This window comes from Micromys minutus (assembly GCF_963924665.1).
Source record: "Micromys minutus genome assembly, chromosome: 32".
NCBI lineage: Eukaryota > Metazoa > Chordata > Mammalia > Rodentia > Muridae > Micromys > Micromys minutus.
Window position 1 is genome coordinate 19,971 of NC_137967.1, and position 21,179 is coordinate 41,149.

At 38.9% G+C, this 21,179-nt stretch overlaps 2 protein-coding genes across 2 annotated transcripts; both read left to right on the forward strand.

Moving 5' to 3' along the window:
* Positions 1-371: 371 nt before the first annotated feature.
* CCDC179 (coiled-coil domain containing 179) lies at positions 372-3,307 on the forward strand (the record flags this gene model as incomplete). Its single annotated transcript, XM_080909192.1, has 4 exons — positions 372-416; positions 1,154-1,198; positions 2,511-2,615; positions 3,242-3,307. The coding sequence occupies 4 exons, from the start codon at positions 372-374 to the stop codon at positions 3,305-3,307; spliced, it is 261 nt and encodes an 86-aa protein (XP_080765318.1).
* A 7,235-nt stretch (positions 3,308-10,542) lies between these two features.
* Positions 10,543-19,362, forward strand: SVIP (small VCP interacting protein). The gene is made up of 4 exons (XM_080908557.1): positions 10,543-10,658; positions 12,473-12,523; positions 13,023-13,133; positions 16,746-19,362. The coding sequence occupies exons 1-4, from the start codon at positions 10,605-10,607 to the stop codon at positions 16,758-16,760; spliced, it is 231 nt and encodes a 76-aa protein (XP_080764683.1). The 5' UTR covers positions 10,543-10,604; the 3' UTR covers positions 16,761-19,362.
* Positions 19,363-21,179: the final 1,817 nt, after the last annotated feature.

Here is a 21,179-nt window from a genome sequence, read left to right on the forward strand (position 1 = left end):
CCCAGAGAGTAGAAGGCAGAGAGTCCAACTGGAAATTATGATAGGAAAAAATGAGAAGAACAAATTTAGAATTAGAACAGCAAATAGACCGAAGGGACAAACAAGGATTCTGAGTTAGATGCACTAACCAAAAGTTCTCCTACAAACCAGGAGGTGTATGTGGCTTTGGAGTGTGTAGCATAGTATACAGGGAAGTACAGCGACCTGAGGTTTTGTAAAAACCTCAGCCCCTTGGACACTGGAGTTAGGGAAAGGGCGGGGCTCAAGCTGAGAAAATAAAGAGAATTGTGATGGTAGGGAAGGTCAGGGCCTGAGGAACATGAATGGCACTTTAGGCAGTAGGTGCCTAGGGCACCCTAGAGCTCTGCAGCATGTGCCTTCGAGTTAGGGATGAGGAGCCTGCACAAGTCTACCCAGTGAGTCCTTTGAGGTCTTTAACTCCTTTCCGGCCAACCCTGCCCTAGGTTTGCAACCCTATGAAGTCAGCTTCAGCCATCCAAGGTTCCAACTTAGGGACTGAGATTTGGAAATCTTGTGTGAACAGACTAGGTCCTAGGCTGGTAGAAAGACCACTGAGGAGAAAAAAATGACCACAGTGGTCCTACCTATCTATCCAGTTGGACCTATTTATCAATTTTGTTGATGGATGATGCACTGGCCTACCCTAGAGGGCTGGGTAGAAACTGAAGAAATGAGGTACATGGGCTCAGTCAAGCTCTAGATGCTGAGACATGGAGTGGAGATTTACTTTCAAGTTCAAGGCTAGAGGTGAATTAAAGTTGGAAAGAGAAGTATTTAAGAGATTCTTTATGAGCAGGAGAGGTAGGGACTCAAGAAACAGTTTCCTGGATTTGGGAGCCACATTAAAAACTTTGCCTGCTTCTGCATGGAAACCGGTTAGCAGCTTGTTAAATAAATTGTGACACTCTTTTTGGGGTTTTGTACATCTTTTACTTCTGGAATGAACCCAGGACTCTGCCTGCCCGCTGTAGTGTGGCTCAGAGCCTGCTCTCTCTCCTATTTCAACTATGTTTGATTGTGCTTTCTTTTGACCTGCTTCTTGCCTGCAGTGATAGCTGTAACAGATTTTAAGGAGATGGGCTTTCCTTTCTGTGTTATCTTGACATTGTCTGTGTTCTTACTGATTATGTAGGAAGGACCACGAAGGCCCCATCCTTCAGATGTTTCTACCAGGCAGGTAAACTTTATTTCAACTGTTTTTAACTTATGACTGAATGTGTGATGATCAATAAACTGACACATCTTCAATGAATTCTTCAGACATCTGGGGTCCTGAGACTACTATGATAGGTCTTGATTATGCTGGATATATACATGCATATATATATATATATATATATATATATATATATATATATATATATATATATAGCACACACACATATATGAAACATGTACAGCATATATAAATTATAAAATAGAGTAACAAAAAGGTTTTTTTACATAAGACTTTGAAACACTGTGTTTCTAATTCCACCTAGAGGCTACCTCCCCATTTTACTCCCTGCATCTCTCAAAAACATACATTATTTCAAATACCATTTCCAGCCACTTTTCTCCAATCCATTGCCAAGTATGCTTCTCTAAGTACACTGCTGACATTTCTTTGAATTTTAATCTTATAAATCAGAATCACAACTCTTAATGGTGGTTCCTTAGTCTTGAATGCTGTATATAACTGTAGTTCTCTTATTTGCATTGCTGCTTAATATTTTATCTTGGGACAAAGCATACTTCATTATTCCTTTATTTTGTTTGCTACACTGGGTTTGTTCAACATTGTTTTTAATGAACAGTAGCACTGTGAACATTTGAATACAAGTCTCCACCTCATGCACAAAAGGTTCTTCTGTTTACGTACACAGGAGGGGGATGCTTGGATCATGGGGAAAGCAAGCTCTTCACTGACCTGAAGTACAGAGTATCACCCTCACTTCCCCATCAGCAGTTGTCTCTCTACACGTCTCTTTATGCAGCTTTCATTCCATGGGCCTTTAGTACTCATATATGCCATACAATGGTGACATAAAAGGCTGTGTGTGAAATAAGACATATAATAAGACTAAATAATGGACCCATTTTCTTATATCTATAAAGAAAAAGCATTTGAATATTTTTATTGAAATTATATTTAAAAATAAAATTGAAAATACAGAGACATGAGTCAGGGTTTATAAAAAACATGTATACTATTGATGTGAGAATCAAAGGTAAAAAAGTCCCCCTGGCTGCACTCCGGATGCCATTGTGTGGTTCTTCTCCACCTATGAACAACAGTTTAAAAAGGAACAGTGTGGGGGTTTGCTTTGTGATTTTTTTTTCTTCCTACCTCTATTCTACTACCTAAGTAGACTATGCATTACTCTTATCATTTTAACTGACACAAGCTCAAAATGAATCACATGTTGGCTTTGTTTGTTCTGAAAGGTTTTATTTGTTTTTTTTTAAAAAATTATAATTTTTAATTATTTTTTTGAATTTCTCTTAAGTCTATGGAGAAACGTATCCATCACATGCAAAACCTAAAGAAAGAGAAGAGGAAATTGGGGAAAAGGTTCGCAAGCCCTTCCCCAATTCCAGATCCAGGAATCCTGGTAAGTGTGTAGCTCTCACAGAAATAACAGTGTTTTCGTGCTACTGACATGCTTCTTTGTAATGCATCTGATTGTTGTTTCATTTTTTCTGTAAGAATTTGGAATGCTATTCTGGAAAGACCCTTGAAAATTCCTCTCACCAAATTTCCATTGTTTACATTTACTTAGAAACTATCTCCTGTTAATGACATGGAGTTTTCTCTTCAAAGCCATGTTATTGTCTATTGTTTTGTCCACCTTATTCATTTAAATCTTTGATTAAATTATTTAAAAGATAAGTTATAAACTCTCCTAAACTTAATTATTTAGCCTATAATTAAGCACTTAAAATGTTAGAAAATTCTCTATACTGATTGTAACTTAGTATACATATGTGTGTATATGTATAGATATGCATAAATATTTACTTTTATGTGTATATAACTTTTATGTGTGAGTGTATACCATGTGTGTCTAAGTCCCCACAGAGGCTAAGGAAAGGTTGTCACATGCCCTGGGGTTACAGGTGGTGGTGAACCGCTGACAAGTGTACTAAGAATCTAAGAGCTAGAACTGTAAACTCTGAGCTAGCTATCTCTGGCTCTTAATATGTTTTTATTGGGATTTAAATGCTTTTCACAATGCAGGCTATCATACAAGAGCCTCTCACAGCAGCATTGAACTGCACATTCTGTGGCTCAGCAGAGGTCTGACTTGACAGTCGTTTAGTTATCTAAAACACCTGTCACTCTCCTCGAATGTCAGAACTATTTTTCTTCAGGTTGAAAATCCAATTTTCTTCATTTATTTTGCTTTCTGCTGACTGGTGAACCCTGACTGTTTTCAATCAATGATTATGTTTCAAATATAAATTTTTATTTATTGGTTTCATGCACTTTATATAAATATAATGTTTTCTGTATTTTATCTCTATGCATTCTGCATGTCTGTTCTTTCTTCAAAACTGAGGAATGCTCTGACCAATAGCACTTCTATCCATTGCCCATAGCAAGTTGTCACCTTATAGAAATCACCCAGCATGGAGATCTTAGAATTGGTGGTTTCTTTCCCTTAGAGATGTGCAGTTAAAGTTTCACCACATGTTTATTCCTTTATAATTCAGTTTAAAATTTAAAACTTATATTGATTTGTTTATTGTGAATTGTATGTCTTTGAATGAGCATTCATATGCCAAAGAATAAATACATAACTTTGTAGAAGTTGGTTCTCTCCTTACATCATGTGTATTACAGGAATAAAGCTCAAAATGTCAGGCTTATCTGCAAGTGCCTTTATCTGCTTAGCTATCTCACTGGTCAAGCTCATGTTTTAATTTTCTGGATGTGTATAGTGACTGACTCATATACTGCAGGTTGTCTTTGTTACTGTTAAGGGCTGATGTATGCAATATTGTCTGCATAGAAAGGTCTCAATACTGGGAGGGAGATAATTGATAGTTCATATGAATTTTTCTTACATGATTTTTCAATTGCATTTTTAAAATTGTGTGTTCTACTTCTTTATAGTGGACATAAGCCTGGAGTCTTCTAGAAGAAACCATGCTCCAGACCAAAATATGTGGACTTCTGACATTGACCAACAGATCATGGCTTGACTTCATCTGAAAAATAAAGGAATGTGTTGCCATTCTGCAAAATAAACACCAAGCTTGCACTCAACATTCAGGCTGTGAGCTTCTGAATTTTATTAGGTACTATGGCTTATCACTGTTTTTTCCCCTGTTGTAAACTGGTGTCTTAAATAATATGCAAAGATTTTGAAAATATATTTGTGTTTAAATTTTTGCAATTTAATGTATGGCTTCTTTAGATATTGGGAGATATGCTTTGATAATAGGAGAATAGTAGGATAACATTTCCTCAAGAGTTACAAAGATTTAGGTTGATTCTGTGAATAAGAGGCAATATAAACAAAATTACCATTTAAAGTCCAATAGTGAAATACAGTATATGTTCATATATAAAATAAATAGTAATTGTGTCTGGTGCAGTGAAATAATGTTTTGCTATATAAGTGATTTCCAATGTGAAAATAAAATAATGGTTGTTTTCTAAAATAGTTGGCATTTGCTCAATAAGTGTGAATGATGCAACTGGTCAGTTATTTGCAGTCTCAAAAGGGATATGCAAAGTGAGGTACTAAGAATTCTGTTTTTAAAACTTTATGGAACTATGAGAAACTATGGCTAATAGAGCCTGGAAAAAAAAAAACAGCCAAAAGACAGGACAAAAATATTTAAAAGTTATTTTCTAGAAATTGAACAATATTCAAAGTGTGACCTATGTTTTCAAGGCATGAGAAATAAACGTGATCAATTAGACTGCGTAGAAGAAGGTTCCACACTACACTACAAGGCAGAACAGGGAGCCTGAGCCCAGTTCAGAATTTTCCGGAGTTGAGGGTACATTGAGGAAAAGAATAAGAATCCAGGAAGTCAGATTTAGCTGGTGATGTAAGGAAGCACTCCAGAGTGACAAGTAGGCAAGCAACTACAATTCTCTATTGCTTCACTGAGTGCTTCATAGCTGCATATCATCCACACATGTGTAGGGTGAAGCTCAACAGTTTTTTTTTTTTTTTTTTTTACTCTGTCTTCTTGATGATGGTCATTTTATACAGGTCAGACTAATTCTAAGTTTGACAATCCTGACACTCACCTACCAGCCAGCACACACAGTCTTTTTGATCATACAGGGCATTTATCTAGCAATAGAGTCAAATGATATCAGTAATTACTCCCAAATAAGAAGCTCTCCAAGACCAGGTCTTAGAAGCTTAAGAAGAAGTTTGGAACTCACCAGCACTGCTTCCACACTGCAGAGACATTGCAAGATCTCAACAGAATCTGAAAATGTGGCCCTGTTGGAGGAAGTGTGTCACTGGTGGTGTGGGCTTTGAAGTTTCAGAAGCTCAAACCAGGCCATGTAGCTCACTGTCTCTTCCTGCTGCCTGCGGATTCAAATGTAGAACTCTCAAATACCTCTCCAGCACCATGGCTGCCTGCATATTATCATGCTTAAATAATGATGAACTAAACTTCTGAGATGTAAGCCTGCTCCAAGGAAATGCTTTTTTTTTTTTTTTTTTTTTTTTTTTATAACAGTTGCTGTGGTCATCGTGTTTTTTTCACAGCAATAGAAACCCTAAGAACACCACTCATCCTGACAACACCAATTGAAGAGACGAACACAGGGAGAAGCAGAAGGATAAGTTAGGCAAATGGATGAGCCAAGAAGAGGGAGAAATAAATGGTTCAATGCCATTATAACTGTCTCTGGAGTACTAACATGAAACATTTAAATAGAAGGCAAGAGGTATACATAATTAAGCAATCTTGGTCAAGGCACATCACTGACCCACTGACTCAATTCTGATCCTACAAGGTGAGTCAATACATTGTTAAATTGAAAATCTCTCAGTCATGAATTATTGGCTCTTCTGGATTTGGGATGTTTTGAAGTTTACAGTGGTTCAAGAGGAAAGATTAAAGAATGTTCTCTGTGTCTACAGCTAAAGCATAGACAAAACAAAGTAGGGACATCTGGATCTTAGTTACATTGTGGACACAAGCAAGGAGTCAACTGTAATTATCAAGATTAGTTACTAAATATGTTTCAAAAGGATGTTCTCAAGAATGTAGAGCTCATAGGAGCAGAAGAAAGCAACAGGATACAACTGACAAAGGAAAGCATCTAACCAGAGACAGAGGGGGAGGGTAATAGGGTACAGGGATGGATGAGAACAAAGTATAATGGCATGTATATATGGAATGGCTACAATGAGATGCACTGTTCAGAATGCTAATGTTTATAGTTCATAAATAACTGATTTGTATAACTAAAAAGGGGCATTGCAGTCATTTTTGGGACATCCACCAACAGACAAAGTAGTCTGTAAAGGATGTGGACATGAACCATTTCAGAGACAGAGAACACTGTCTGCTTTAATGCATGTGAACTACTTACACAGTGGAAGCCTATCGACTACGATTGCTTAGGATATTACCTCAAATTAGACAGTGAGTGCTAATACCTCTCTGTAGAGAAGAAGCACATCAAAAGGAGCCAGGAAGAGTGAAGACTAGTCAACAGGCTAGCTATTTGCTACTCAATGCTACTTTATAACCCAGTGTTCTGACTCTTGGGAAGATTCAAGAGCACATTGTGCCATGCTTCTTATTTAAAGGCTCAGTGTGCTGGGTAGGCTGGCTACCAGGTGATGTCTCCATTTCCTCCTACAGAAAAGATTAATAAAATACATTCCTAAAGTGACTTTCTTAAGCCTAGAACAGCAAACAACATCAAATGCAAGTTTTATCTACTCTCAAAGTTGGGAAAGATCTTAATCTGATTTCTATTGCTGTGATAAACACATGACCCAAAGCAACTTGGGAAGGAAAAGCTTATTTCAGTTTACAACCTTCAGGTTACACCCTAGAACTGAGGAAGTCAGAACAGGAACACGAGCAGGAACCTGGGGATCTGAACTGAAACAGAGGCCAAGGAAGAGTGCTGCTTACTGACTTGCTCCTCTTGGCTTACTCAGTCTGCTTATGTAAACACCCAGGACCATGTGTCTAATGGTAGCAACACCTACAGTAGGTTAGGCTCTCTCACATCAATCATCAGTCAAGAGAATACCCTACAGGCTTGCCTAAGGGCAATCTGATGAAAGCATTTTCTTAATCGCAGTAACCTATTCTGAGATGTGTCTAGATCATGTGAAGTTGACAAAACTAACCAACACAGAGAATGAAGCAGTTGTATTAAAGAGAACACTGAGCACACAATGGGTTTATGTCACAAGTAGGGAATGCCCTGTGTTACCTAACAGGCTGTTAGAGAACCTAACAAGCTTCTACCCAGGTACATCAGTATTTTCCTAGATAATAAGCATATCTGATTCATAGAAAGCTTCTCCAAGTTTTCTACCACAAAACGATTATAGAATACTCCTGTGAACAGCTTTTATCTCAAGGGAATGAAAGGGTTGAAAATAGAAACACTTGCATTGCAAATAGTTTTTCTCCATTTTATGTAATGTATTTTTAAAAATTAATTTATTTACATTTTAGCCATTGTCCACCCTTCCAGTTCCCCTTCCCACAGTTCCTCATCCCATTCCTCCTTCCCTTTGCCTCCAAGAAGATGCTGCCCCCACTAGACCTCCCCTTTCCCTGGGGTCTCATGTCTCTCTAAGATTAGGGCGTGTCTTCTCATACTGAGGCCAGTTAGTTCTTTGCTATATATGTGCCAGGGGACTTGGACCAGCTCATGTATGGTGCCAGGTTGATGGCTCAGACTCTCTTGAGTTCCCTGGGATCTGGGTTAGTTGAGACTGCCGGTCTTCCTATGGGGTTGCCCTCTCCTTCAGCTTCAATCCTTCCCCTAATTCAACCACAGGAGCCCCCAACTTCAGTCCAGTGGTTGGGTGTAAGTATTTGCATCTGTCACCATCCATGACCTCAAGCTGTAATTCAAAGCAGGAGTGATAAAGACAGAAGGGCACTGGTACAGAGACATACAGGTCTATCAATGGAATAGAATTGAAGACCCAGAAATAAACCCATACCTATGAACACTTGATCTTTGACAAAGAAGCCAAAATCATAGAATGGAAAAGAGAAAGCATCCTCCGTAAATGGTGCTGGTTTAACTGGCAGTCAGTATGTAGAAAAAGAAAAATAGATCCATATTTATCACCTTGCACAAAGCTTAAGTCCAAGTGGATCAAGGACCTCAACATAAAACCAGAGACATTGCATCTAATAGAAGAGAAAATGGGAAAGAGCCTCAAACTCATTGGCACAGGGGGGAAGTTTCCTGAACAGAATACCAATGGCTCAGGCTCTAAGATCAACAATTGAACCTCATGAAACTAAAAGGATTCTGTAAGGTAAAAGACACGGTCAATAAGAAAATCAGCAATCTACAGACTGGGAAAAATATCTGCATTAACCCAACACTCAATAGAGGGCAAATATCCAAAATATATAAGAAAGTCAAGAAGTTAACCTTCAAAAAACCAAATAACCCAATTTAAAAATGGCATACAGATCTAAACAGAGACATCACAATAAAAGAATCTCAAATGTCCAAGAAGCACTTAAAGAAATGTTCAAGGTCTTTAGTCTTCAGGAAAATGCAAAACAAAATGACCATGAGATTCTATCTTATATCAAAAAGAATGGCTAAGATAAAAAAACTCAAGTGACAGTACATGCAGAGAATGTGGAGAAAGAGGAACACTCCTCCATTGCTGGTGGGATTGCAAACTTGTACAACTGCTCTAGAAATCACTCTGGTGGTTCCTTAGAAAATTGGAAATATGTAATACATTTTAATTAAGTCAACTGACAAAATAATAAAAAGAAACAATGTATAGAATTAAAGAAGAAATTATTTACATTAAGTTGGAGACAGAACTCAAGTGCATTGCATTAAAAGGCAGAAGCGATTATACATCTTGAAGTTACAATGCTAGTTTGCTTTCTATTGCTATAATAAAACATCGACTAAAACCAACACGGGAAAGAAAGGGTTTATGTCATATTATAGCTTACAGTTCATCATCCAGGGAAGTCGTCTTGAAACAGAAGCCAAGGAGGAATACTGTTTACTAGCTTGCTTCCTGGCTGAAATTCAGCTATATTCTTGCACAAGTATGGTGCAAGAGAGATGGTATTACCAGAGATGGTATTACCACCCATAGCGGGCTGGGCCTTTCTATATCAAATGTCTACAACTAAGATTAGCCTTCCCCAATGGTGTGACCCATTGAAAAAGAGCAGGAAGATCTTACTAAACAGTATGTTTTGTGCTCTTGAACCACCTGCATCTGTTGACGGGCATTTAAGAGAATTTAGACACTCAGGCTTCTACAGAAATGGGGAACCAGAAGTGCTGTTTTTGAGTGTTGTATTTCAAAAACATGACACACTAGTTCTTGATAGTCCTTGATAAGGTTCGGGGATATAGAAGTGCTAAGACGCCAGGAGAAGAAAATCTTATAAGGCAAGGGAATATTTAAAATTGAAAGATTTCTAATGTAAATTCTTTAAGAATAGGGAGGTCAGAGGCAATCTTACGGTCGCACGTCACTGAAGTGTTTCTGGATGCACCTTTTCATTGTCCCTGCGGGGGTGGGGGGAACGTGGGTGGTGAAAGGCTGCCTCTGAGACGGGATAACGTGGTGGTTTTCTTGCCATCTCAGCGATACTGTACTGACCTTACTAAGATGCCAAAAAGGTAGCAGACAGCACACCGGTTTCAAAGTCTCAGAGGCCAGGTTGGTTCCTACTTTCCCATGCGCGTATCCAACAGGTGCCTACCCATGTTCAGTACACTTGCGCAGAGCTCCTGGGATGGACAGGGCTCCCCAAAGCCGCTGAAGGTGCTTATCAGCGCGGCAATGAAGGGTGGAATTCCGAGAGTCTAGATAGGAGTGGGAGGGTGGGGTTGTGTGTGAATGGAGGATGGGAGTGGAGCATTTCATTTGGAGGTTCTGGCTGAGAGCTAAATGGGTGGGTCAGGTAGGGCATTACTGAAGAGGTGGGGCTTGCCGCAGATGGGTGGGGCGTTGCCATAGGAAGGCTTCAGGGCTACCGAGAGAAATCTCTGGGTTGGGTTGCTCTTAAGCCCTATTGGGTGGGATTTGCGGAGGAGGCGGGGCTTGATGTTGGACCGGATGAAAGTGGATTGCCGCCGGGTCGGGCGTAGCAGGTTAGTACTGGGGGCGGGGTTGGCAGTAAGCCTGGAGGGGCGGGGCTTGTTGCTAGGTCGGGTAGGGCGGGGTCTGCTACAGGCAGGACAGGGGTGGGGCTTGAAGTAGGGCGGAGCTTGTGGTGGCGCTCGTTGCGGGGCGGGGCGGGGCTGGCCTTATAGAGGGGCACGTCTTGACGCGGGGCGGAGCTTTGCAGCAGGTCAGGTGGGGGCGGGGCTCGCTGCTGGGAGAGGATTCGGATTCCTGGGCCAGGGTGCCTGCTTCCCCATGGGGCTGTGCTTCCCCTGTCCCGCGGAGTCCGCACCACCGTCCCCGAGCCCGGTGAGTAGCCAGCCTCCCCGTGCAAGTCTTTCTCGCGGCAGCCGTTGCAGTGCAGTCGGAGGGAAGGTGCACCTGCCGGGCCTCCGACCCTCCTCTAGGCTGTCCTAAGGACCCTCCTTGTATAGGATAGGTTGGGGCTGCCCCGTTCCCAGGGACTGCTCCAGACATGTGTATCTTCACCTGTCTGTACCAACTCTACCTGGAAGGTCCGGGTTAGACTTTAGCGCCGCTCCCTTCGTCATTTAGTGGCTATTTAATTAACCCGCGTCTTCCCTTTACTCAGTTTTTAACAGCTGATTTTAATCCCGGGTTTGAATCCTACGTAAATGAGCAATACATTTAGGTGTAGATTCCCAGTAGTGCTGTATTTGGATAATTTTATGTGAAGACAGTCATTTTTTTTTTTATATTTTAATCTAAGCAGGCCTTATGCTATAACAGTATACTTATTTTAATATCCTTTACTTATACTTGATAATATAACAATCTAACTTGTTCCCAACATCGGTTCTCGCAGTAGCTAAAGATTAGTTGAAGAAATGAGGGATTTGGGGAGTATATTAACCTCTTAGCCACTAGGTTATAGATACTAAAGGACTGTTGGGTCGATGTGGGAAAGTTCAACTTATCTTTATGGCTGCTGTTATTTTTAAATGCTGTTAATTTTGTTTAGCTCATGAGAAAAAAAATATCATTCTGCCAGCAATTGTTAAGACATATGCCCTCCCATTCTCTGCCCTCAGCCATAGGGCCCACTGGTGTATTTCACTAGGACTAATATTTCCCTGATCACCAAACAAAACAAAACAAAACAAAACAAATGCTCTATGTCTAGCAGCCTCTCTCCTATTCTTTATCCACCATGATTATATCTCTTCCTGAGTAATTGCTCCCTTCAGATACATGTTTAGGTATTTGCTTACATTTTTCTATGCACTAATCAAAAGCTTTGTATGCATGGGTGTCTACATTTTGTTGCTGTGTTCTTTGTGCCTGGAAAAGTTGGCAGCAATCATTGTGACAAATGAATATTCCTTGGTGGAGAAGGGATGGTTAAAACCACTCCATAAGAGAATACTATTTATTGTCTCAATGATATTAAAAACTTTATATATAAGAAGTAAAGGGCATAGGAAAAAAAATAACATGTGTTTCAGAGGTAGGATAAGTGCCTCTGAGTTTCTCTTTCTCTTCCCCATGGTACACAGATCAGCCCATTGGTTCTAAATGTTTCCTTTACCATTCTCCTTTTAAACTAATTTTCAAATTATATTGCCATTAAAAATGTGTCCCCAGTGTAAATCCATTTTATAGGAAGTAAGTATTCTGTAGACCAACTTATATTTAGGTCATAAAGGCAAGCTGAACTTTCCCACATTGACTGAACAGTCAATTTAGTATCTATAACCTAGTGGCTAAGAGATTAATGTGTGCCAGTTTGGTTTGCTGGTCTAAAGAATGAAATTCAGAAAGTCAAATATTTAATAAATATTGCAATATTGATAGAATTCAGGGTTAGTTTTTTTTTATTTTTTGATTAGGTGAAGGTATACTCTTACCACATTGCTCAGGCTAGCCCTAGGGACTGCAGCAGTCTTACAGTGGCTCACATGACTAGCATCTAGGACCATAGTTCCAGCACATCTTAGTGGACTCTTACCATGATTTTTCTTTGTGAGGTCTTTTGTACACATACTAAATTTTTACAAACTGCTTCAACTTGTAAATTATTATTTATTTTTGATAAAGTAAAGGTGTGTAAGAGGTTCACACTGTTTTACTTTTCTCTTGAAACATGTCATTTATTTTCTCAGGAAGAGAAAAGAGCAAAGCTAGCAGAGGCAGCGGAACGAAGGCAGAAGGAGGTGAGAGCTCAGTAGTTTGCCTGTTGGATAAAAGTTCAATTCACTTTCTACAGGGGTCTGTCCTGTTTCCCTGCTCTAAATGCAGAGTAACTGATGACACACACAGTTCTGTACTCAAAGATAACCTCTTTGGGAATGATTTCCAAGTACCTGTGAACTGCATGCATTTACATTATTCTCTGTGAAACACTCCCCAGATGGATTTGCATTTGAGCCTGTCCTGCAGTGGCATTCTTCTGGGATAACCCTGCTATGCTGAGAATGGGTTGACTGAGTTTCAAAAAGAATTCCCTGTGGTTCTCCCTAAAGAAATGGCTGTGTTTTTTGTTTGTTTTGTTTTTTTTGTTTTTTTGCAAGGTTGTCATAGCAAACTGCCCTGGTACCCAAACCAGGCCAACTCCCCACCCCAAAAGGAAAAGCAAAAAGGCAAAACAAGTGCTTTTGGATAGCAGATACCTTTGTCTTTCCCTATAGTCACCCCTTGTTGAATTTTTTAAAGGCGGCATCTCGGGGGATTTTGGATATCCAGTCGGTGGAGGCAAAGAAGAAGAAGAAAGAACAATTAGAAAAGCAGATGGAAACATCGGGGCCACCAGCAGGGGGACTTAGAGTGAGTAACCAAGGCAGTTCATTCAGTCACTCCCTCTGGGAATGCCCTGAGAAAGACTGCCAGTGGCTTGAAAACAGAGAGCAGAGGCTAGAGGAAAGGTCTACTTATTTTAGTATGGGAATAAATTTTCTTTTCAAAAAAAAAAACATAGGTTTTCTTTATAAGCACAGTATCTTAATAATTTATATGTAATCATCAATGTGTCAAAAAAAAAAAAAAGCAATATAGGACACCACTGAAAAGGTAAAACTCTACCAAACTGTCATTTTGACATGTGTCAAATGTATGTCGGCTTGCACATAAATCATGAAGTTGGGTTCTTCTAAAACTTGTGATTTGTAGATTTAATATTCTCACTCTAGATTTTGGGACCTTTGGGTTTGTATGTAATTGGTTTTGTTTTTGTTTCTTTTTGTTTTTGAGACATTGTCTTCTGTAGCCCATGCTGGCTTCAAACTCACTCTGTATCCAAGGGTGGCCATGAACCTCTGATCACCCTTCCTGCCCCTTCCATGGAGTCCATCGAGGCTCTAGGGACTTGTGATCCATTTGTTGTCAGTCATTATGCAAATATGAATCTAGACTACAGTTTGTGCAAGTAAGTGGTACCCATTTCTCCCACTGTCTGTGTGTCTGAATAGACTCTGGGTGTGTCCCTGGTGGACAGGCTATCCCTGGAAGGTCTTTGAATTGGAGGGTGTAGTGTAGCAGGGGCATAAAGGCTTCATTATACATTTTGCTGATTAGGAAAATAACAGTTCAGGAATTGTGATTTTGCAGATGCTTTTTACAGGAACACCATATTTAGCATCAGGATAATTGTGAAAACCATAGTGCCCCTAATTGCTCTCAGCTTTTCAGTTAAGTACTCTGAAATTTTGTTTGCTTTTAGCTTAGAACCATACACACACACTCTCAGGCATATATGTCTACATGGGTCATATATGTGAGAGAGAACTGTAGGGCGAAGCTTAGGACCACCCTGAGCAGAGTTGATTCAAGCCAGGAATGGCTCCTAATGATAACTGTTATCTATGCAGTGTACCATTCTAATTTAGTTCATTCAGTTTCAGTTAATGAATTAAATGAAATAAACTGCTTTTTTTAACCTTGAAGTTTTAATAACTCATAAAATAATTGGGTTCAGTATTCAGCTATGTCATGTTGTCATTTGTAGATGTCAATTCCTAGACTCAAAAAGAAGACAGTAATAGATCTAGTGTAATTTTGATAGAAAATAAGATCAATTTGTTATAAAAAAAACATGTCCTTTCTTTTTCCTACTAAGATAAAAAGTTACTACTAGGTTTAATTCAAATAGTGTTCTCAAAAAACAAGAAAAAAAGTAAACCCTAGCACTAAAAATAATGTTGAGCTCCACTGTTTCCTGGTAGGAGCAGAGGTGCTGGGTTAAGCTCACTGGGAGAGCTAGATGCTAAGTTTAGGTACCATAGCTGTCATACACGAGTCAAAATTAAGAAAACATGTATTTCACATGTGATAGTATAGCAAGCCTACTATTTGCACTTCAAGAATTTCTTCCTTAAATCTGCAGCTTCTTCATTCTGAAGCTTGTAGATTGCAAAGATACAAAGCTTTGTGTTACTTCTAGGTCTCATGTTACTTCAGGCTTATTGAAGGAGCTCAGAACCAAAACCATTTCCATGGCTATCCTTTCTCTTTTTGTGCTGTTTCTCTTACTAAATCTGATTTCCTAAGTAAACCATCATGAGTGGCAAGCTGCAAAGTAGCTGTAGGGTTCCTCAAAAGGAGACAGTGTTCTGTCTGCTGGCTGTGGTAGTCCTGGCCACCTCTAATCAGCAGCTTGAGGGAGGGTGTCCCCACCCCATGTAGCCATCTGACCAGAGCTTAAATGGAGAAGTTCAAAAGGAATGTATTAGGGCCTTGGGAATAACAGAAGCACTAACACAACATAGACAGTGGCTTGGTCCTCCAGTGCCTCCTTGTTCTGTGTTTGGCCTGGAGGACCTAATAGGCCAGGAAGATTCTTAGGATGAGGAAAATGTTTCCTTCCCATTCTTATATATCCATCATCTGCCTGTCCCCAGAGGTGGCATAGATGGTGCTCTGAGGCTTCCAGAAAGGGTCAATGCCCACACCAGGGTTCACAGTCCCCCACCAGAGGACATGCTCATGTAGGTGCAGTGGCAAAAGTGCAGTGTTGAGGTCTCGCCCAGGGTTAGGGTTAACCTGTGAAGTGTCCCTGAGGCTGGAATAGAATATGGAGATATTTATCTTCCCAGTGTAGTTTCAACGTAATGCCAGGTTGAGAATTTCCAATGTTGTATTAACACTAGTTTTAAAAGAAACTTTTACATAGAAAACTGTTTAAAAATCCTAAATAATGCAGAATATATCCCAAATGTGTTGTTGACTGCCACATCAAAATGTTCATAGTTATTATTTTTAATTGTATGAGTGCTTGTAGGGTGGGTTATGTCAGGTGAATGTAGATACCCTCAGAGGCCAGAGAGCCTCCAGATGTCCTGGAGCTGGAGTTACAGGAAGTGGTAAACCACGCAGTGTGGGTGCAGAGGATTGAACTCAGAGCTCTCTCTCCACCCCTGTGCTTCCTTTTCGCAGGCTAAAAGATACACACTATTTAGGCTTCAAATAAATCCTGTAATACAGAACAGCAAGTTAACTCTTAACCTTAAAAATTTAGAAAAGTATAGTGATTAAAAATATTTAGCATCAAATATTTCTTGGATATAGTTTGAAAGTAATACTTAGAAACTGAATGTTTATTGTCCTTACTTGGAGAATTTTCTAAAACTTATCATAGATTTCATAAGCTTTGCTAAAAACAACAACAGAGTATTTTCTCACTCAAAAAAAGGGAAAGATCTTAATACAAATTATTTACTAACTCTATTGGGTTCATTTTAAGAAGAAAGGCTAAAACTTTTTGTTTTTCATTTTTTGGCTTTATTGATGCTATTTTTCCCTTGACTGTGTTGAGTGTTTGAGATGTAGCTAATAAAGCAGGTTTGGTGTTTGCCAGCTTCTGAGTCTGGTGAACAGCCACACACATATGCAAGTAGGTATATGGCATGGGTTTATTACTTATGGGCAAGCTTTATGGGACAACAGAAACTTGGGATCAGCTTCTGAGTCAGGACAACTATTCAGGTTGAATGGGATCTGCTGAGGAGGACCTATTTGAAAGCAGCACACCCTGGGCCCTATTTCTTGGGGACAACATGACTAATGTAGTTCTAGAATTGGAAGAAATTCAGCAGCAAGATACTGGCTTTTTTGGCCAGTCCCCACCCCCATTCCAAGATGAAACATCCTCAGCATATTGAAGAAGCCTCAGGTAGAGAACAAAGATGTCCATTCAAGAGAACAGAGTACATGCCAGGCAACCATTTTATCATATACTCCAAAACATGTCTTGTCTGTATTTTTAAGCTTCTGTATTGCTTCAGATTGTTTCTAATGTAAAATTGCATTATTCACGACTATTTGCCAAAAAATCCTTTTTGCATTCCTTTATTCCATAATTTTAAATTTTTTCTTTATACTATTATTATATAATTTAAATAAAAATGTACTGAGGCCTGTATATTTTCATTTTTTTTTTTTTAGTGGACAGTGTCATGAAGCATATCATACCTGGAGGAGAATCCTGCCACCAACTCCAGCTTCTACAGTCAGTGGATTTCAGCTGATATCTCCTCTTTAGAGAGATGAAGAGTCAGACTGTATCATTAGTGCCCTTTAGTGCAATTCTAAAACTAAATACACTAAATATACAAAAATATTGGTAAAATTTTTCTTTCCAAACTTACTAAATAACCTGGCTTTTCATTCTGTTCCACTTTCCCTACACCTATTTTCTCTTTTGTGGGAAGTAACTTTGCAATTTTTGTAGTTAAAGCAAGGTCCCAAAGTATATATGGATTGTGTGTCCTGGTCCTGCATATATCTCCAGTGTTGAGTTTGCCATAATACCTCTGCTTTGTAAGTAACCTTGCCCCCTAGTCATGTGGTACAGCCTGCAGTTCATCTCTGTCTCACTAAATAGGTAGACTTCAGCTTCCAGACTTAGTGCCTTTAAGCTGATCATCAGGGAAAATCCTGAAGATGCATTTGAAGGACTTCAGGCGAAGGAAATCTTTATTTTTATAACCCACTAAGAAATATTTGTAGGCAAATGTTGACTCTCTGGTAATTTATTTTCTGTACCTAAGGCATGTCATAATAACTTGAAGTTACATGTCAGGAGGACATCAGCTCAGTGACCTGCTGATGTGTCCTACTAGAAGCCTGAAGGTCTATGTAGTAAAGGGATGAGGCCAACTGAGAATCAGGTTGGAGATAATGGGTGATAATATATTTGTTTAAATTTCATAACCATTTTTATTCTTTTGTATTTATTAAATAATAATTGTAAGATCTATACAGACATGATATTACCAATGAAAGTATGAAAGAGAAATATGTTAGTTTTGTACTTGGAAAGTATGAGCATGTCAAAGCATACAAATATCAGGAGGTAACTCAATGTGCTTGCTAGTCAGACCAGAGGTGTGCGTATCTCTGTTTATTAGTTTTGACTTATGACACTGTGGCTTGTTTTCTTCTTACTACATAAAAAGCCAAGATGCAAGTGTTCAAGGCTGCTGCTGCTGATATGGATGCCGAGACATTCAGTGCCAACATCCAGTTCTTACTTTAGAATTTATAGGTTCTAGCCAGTCAGGAATCTCAGTGAACTAGGCCAAGTCACAACTATAAAAAGAAGCCGAGCCACTGGCTCCTCTGTCCCTCCCACAAGGTATCTGACAGTGTGTCACACATGTTCTTTTTAAAGGATTGGAACTATAATATAGGTCTTCTAATGACTGAAGTATTTTCTATTATTCAAAGTGTTTCATGAATAGCTAGGCAGAATTGTATCAGCTCAGTTTTCTTCATTTAGCGATTGTGATTTTTTTTTTTTTATAAATGACAGTCATAACATCGTCAATAAGCTGACTTTTAGAAGTAATTTTTAGCACATTTTGGTAAGTAATATTTCTGACATAGGAAGGCTGTCTCAGCTGAATGAGGAGAAAAGCAGCACACACCAACCTTTACCATAGGAAGCCTTCCTTCTGTTAGCACAGACATCACATTCTCTTCCCTTCATCTTAGAACATGGATTATGCAAAGAGAAGGCTTGGTTCAGAGGGTAATGGCATGCTTCCCTACTCTAGAGGCACAAGTGATATATAGGTTTATTCCTTGCTTGGGATAATTAGGATACACTGCTTTTGGCAGCTGCAAGCTGACTCTGCTGTTCCAAGGCCATGTGCATGGCTATGGCCTCCATCACAGATAGATGTGCTCAGACTTCCTTCAAGGCCACACATGTTGTAGGGACTAAATGGTGACTTGAATCTCATGAATGTGATTGAAAAGAGGAAACAGGATGCTTGATAAGGAAATGACTAGAATTCATATATACATCCAAACATTTTGCTTAGGTTATTGATAGTGATGAGATGAGTTTTCTATTAATTTAAGGCTTAATATCAAAAACTAACATTGAATATATCTTCCAAATGTCATGGCCAAGCTGTTAAAACATAAGAAGAACCATTAGATGCACAAAGCTAACCAATGTATGCAAGTTTCAGCTTTAATTGTAATTCTGAAACTGATATAGCTGATGATACAAGAGTTACATATTATTACTACAGAAGGTCTCTGTGACTAATTGCATGTTTTGTACACATCTGTAAATGGCTCTTTTATCTAATGTGTTATGGTTATATTTAGAATGTGATTTATTCATTTTCTAATATATTTTGAGCCCAATGTATGTATTCTGTATTGTTTTTGGGTATATGAACATACATCTTCCTATACAGAAGTTCCCTTTGGCCATGTCTTTAAGTAAAATGTTTCTACTTCATCTTAAACAAATTGTGAGTTGTCTTCATAGTTAGGGACATGTCCAAGTCTCTGGGGTTAGTAATAGAAAGCTAACTAATGATTGCCTCAAGGAGGCATGTTTCTCATCCTGTAAAGAAGAAATGTTATTATGTTGTTATTAATCTTACTTTTAGATTAAAAGGTAAAACACGGAAGAAAGGCTCTGTGTATCATCCCCAGAACCATGAAAATTAGACATAAAATTAAGATTTATGTTTATGGAGAAATTTAGCTTATTTTTACTGTTAAGAATTATACTGTGTCTTTGGAAGATGAAAATGTACCTTGTCAATTTTGAATAAAATATATAATTTAACATATTGGCAAGAGTTAGGTGCATGTGCATCCCTCCTGTTTTGAGAGGAAAGGGTTATGCCTTTTTTAAAATAATATTTTTATTAATTCTTTGGTAGGGTGACTTACTAAAAGTCACTCTTAAAACTGACTCTTTTCCCAACATATATCTACCATTAACTAGGGGTGGGACTTTGCTCACATCTCACATCTTGCTTGGATTTTGTCTCACTTGAGCTTGCACAGGTCTCACAGATAGTCTCACAGCAGCTGTAAGTTCATATGTGCAACTTCCCTGCTCTGTGCAGAAAACAGTTTCCTTGTCTTCAACAGCACTCCTTAACTCTTAGAACTGCTCTGCCCCTCTTTCATGATCCATGAACCTTAGGGTATGGGGTGAGAGAGAGAGCTAAGAATTCTATGGTCTGTTATTCTCAGAATGTTAACCAGTTACCAGTTGCAAGTCTCTTTCTTAATTACCATCTATTTCCTTAACTTCCTTTCTCAGTAAACACCTTAATTTCCCTCATACATTATACTACATCTCTCTCTCTCTCTCTCTCTCTCTCTCTCTCTCTCTCTCTCTCTCTCCCTCCCTCCCTCCCCCTCCCTTTGTATCCTGACTCAGATATGGTAACAAGGCACTATGTATTAATTTTCTAAAACGAATTATCAAACATTAAAGACAAGACAACACCACTAACACAAACCTACTTATAAAAGCCACTAATGTGTATAGCAGGCCTTTGAAGTCATTTTTTGTTGTTGAAGAAATTGTCTCAGTTCTCTCCTCCAATGTGGCTTTTCATTACCCTGTTCTTCCTTTTTTGGTTTACTTTTGAGACACTGCATCAGAACATGACTACTATAGGTTAAAAACTAAACAGACATGAAGGCTTTTTCCTGTGTGTGCCACTTACATTAGATCCTGAAGAGCACTGTATTTAACTTATGTATTTATTTTAAGGGAAGAAAGAAAAATTTTCTTCTTAGTGATACATTGTCCAGCAACTTATCAACTGAAAATTGGGGGATTTTTTTTTTCTTAAAATGTTCCTTCCTTTGAGCTACATAGGTGATAGAAGTTTCTGCGCATTTATCCTGTGCCTGTTTGTTTGTTTGTTTTTATTTTTTATTTCTTTGCTAACGACAAAGCAATACCCAATGAAGATATCAGTGGATTCCCACTGCAAATTTATTGATGGTAAAAATGAACACCTGAAAATTTCTAGTAACTTGTGTGCCTTTGCCATCCAATATGCAGGTACTGTACCAGTCTGGTGTCCTCCATACTTCAGCATGATTCTTAGAGGCTCTGCTGCCCCCTGGCATTGGTCTTGTCTCTGCTTGTTTATTTGGATGATGATTTCCATCCGGTTACAGGAATAGCTGGGTCTTTAATCCTTTATCACTGCCCTATCAACTTTTCTTGCATGCTACTCTAGCTGAGAAACTGATGCCAGACCTCCTAAGTCTTCACAGTTCAGTAGAGCCATCTATATTTGATCATATCCTTTGGGGTGCAGTCTTATTTTTCTATATCTCTATTGGTGTGGATCAGCTAGCACCAAGTCCCCAATGTCAGTTTTGAATACATTCTTAGACACACTTGAAAAATCACAAGGGTATCTGTAAATCTAATAATCATCTAGGTCCTCCAAGTATGGTCATTTCCTAATCTTAAAACACATTGAGTCATTTTCCTTACTAAGGTATTTTAAAAGGCTAACCCTAGGCAGAGCTCATCTAATTACAGAGTCTTAAGAACTGAAGACTTTTCTAACCTCTAGTTAAAGGAAGAGATAT

Excerpts from the sequence above, each read along its gene's own strand:
- SVIP (XM_080908557.1), top strand. The coding sequence starts at position 10,605 with ATGGGGCTGTGCTTCCCCTGTCCCGCGGAGTCCGCACCACCGTCCCCG. Across the intron at positions 10,659-12,472 it reads CACCACCGTCCCCGAGCCCG|GAAGAGAAAAGAGCAAAGCT; the intron begins GTGAGTAGCCAG and ends TTATTTTCTCAG. Across the intron at positions 12,524-13,022 it reads CGGAACGAAGGCAGAAGGAG|GCGGCATCTCGGGGGATTTT; the intron begins GTGAGAGCTCAG and ends AATTTTTTAAAG.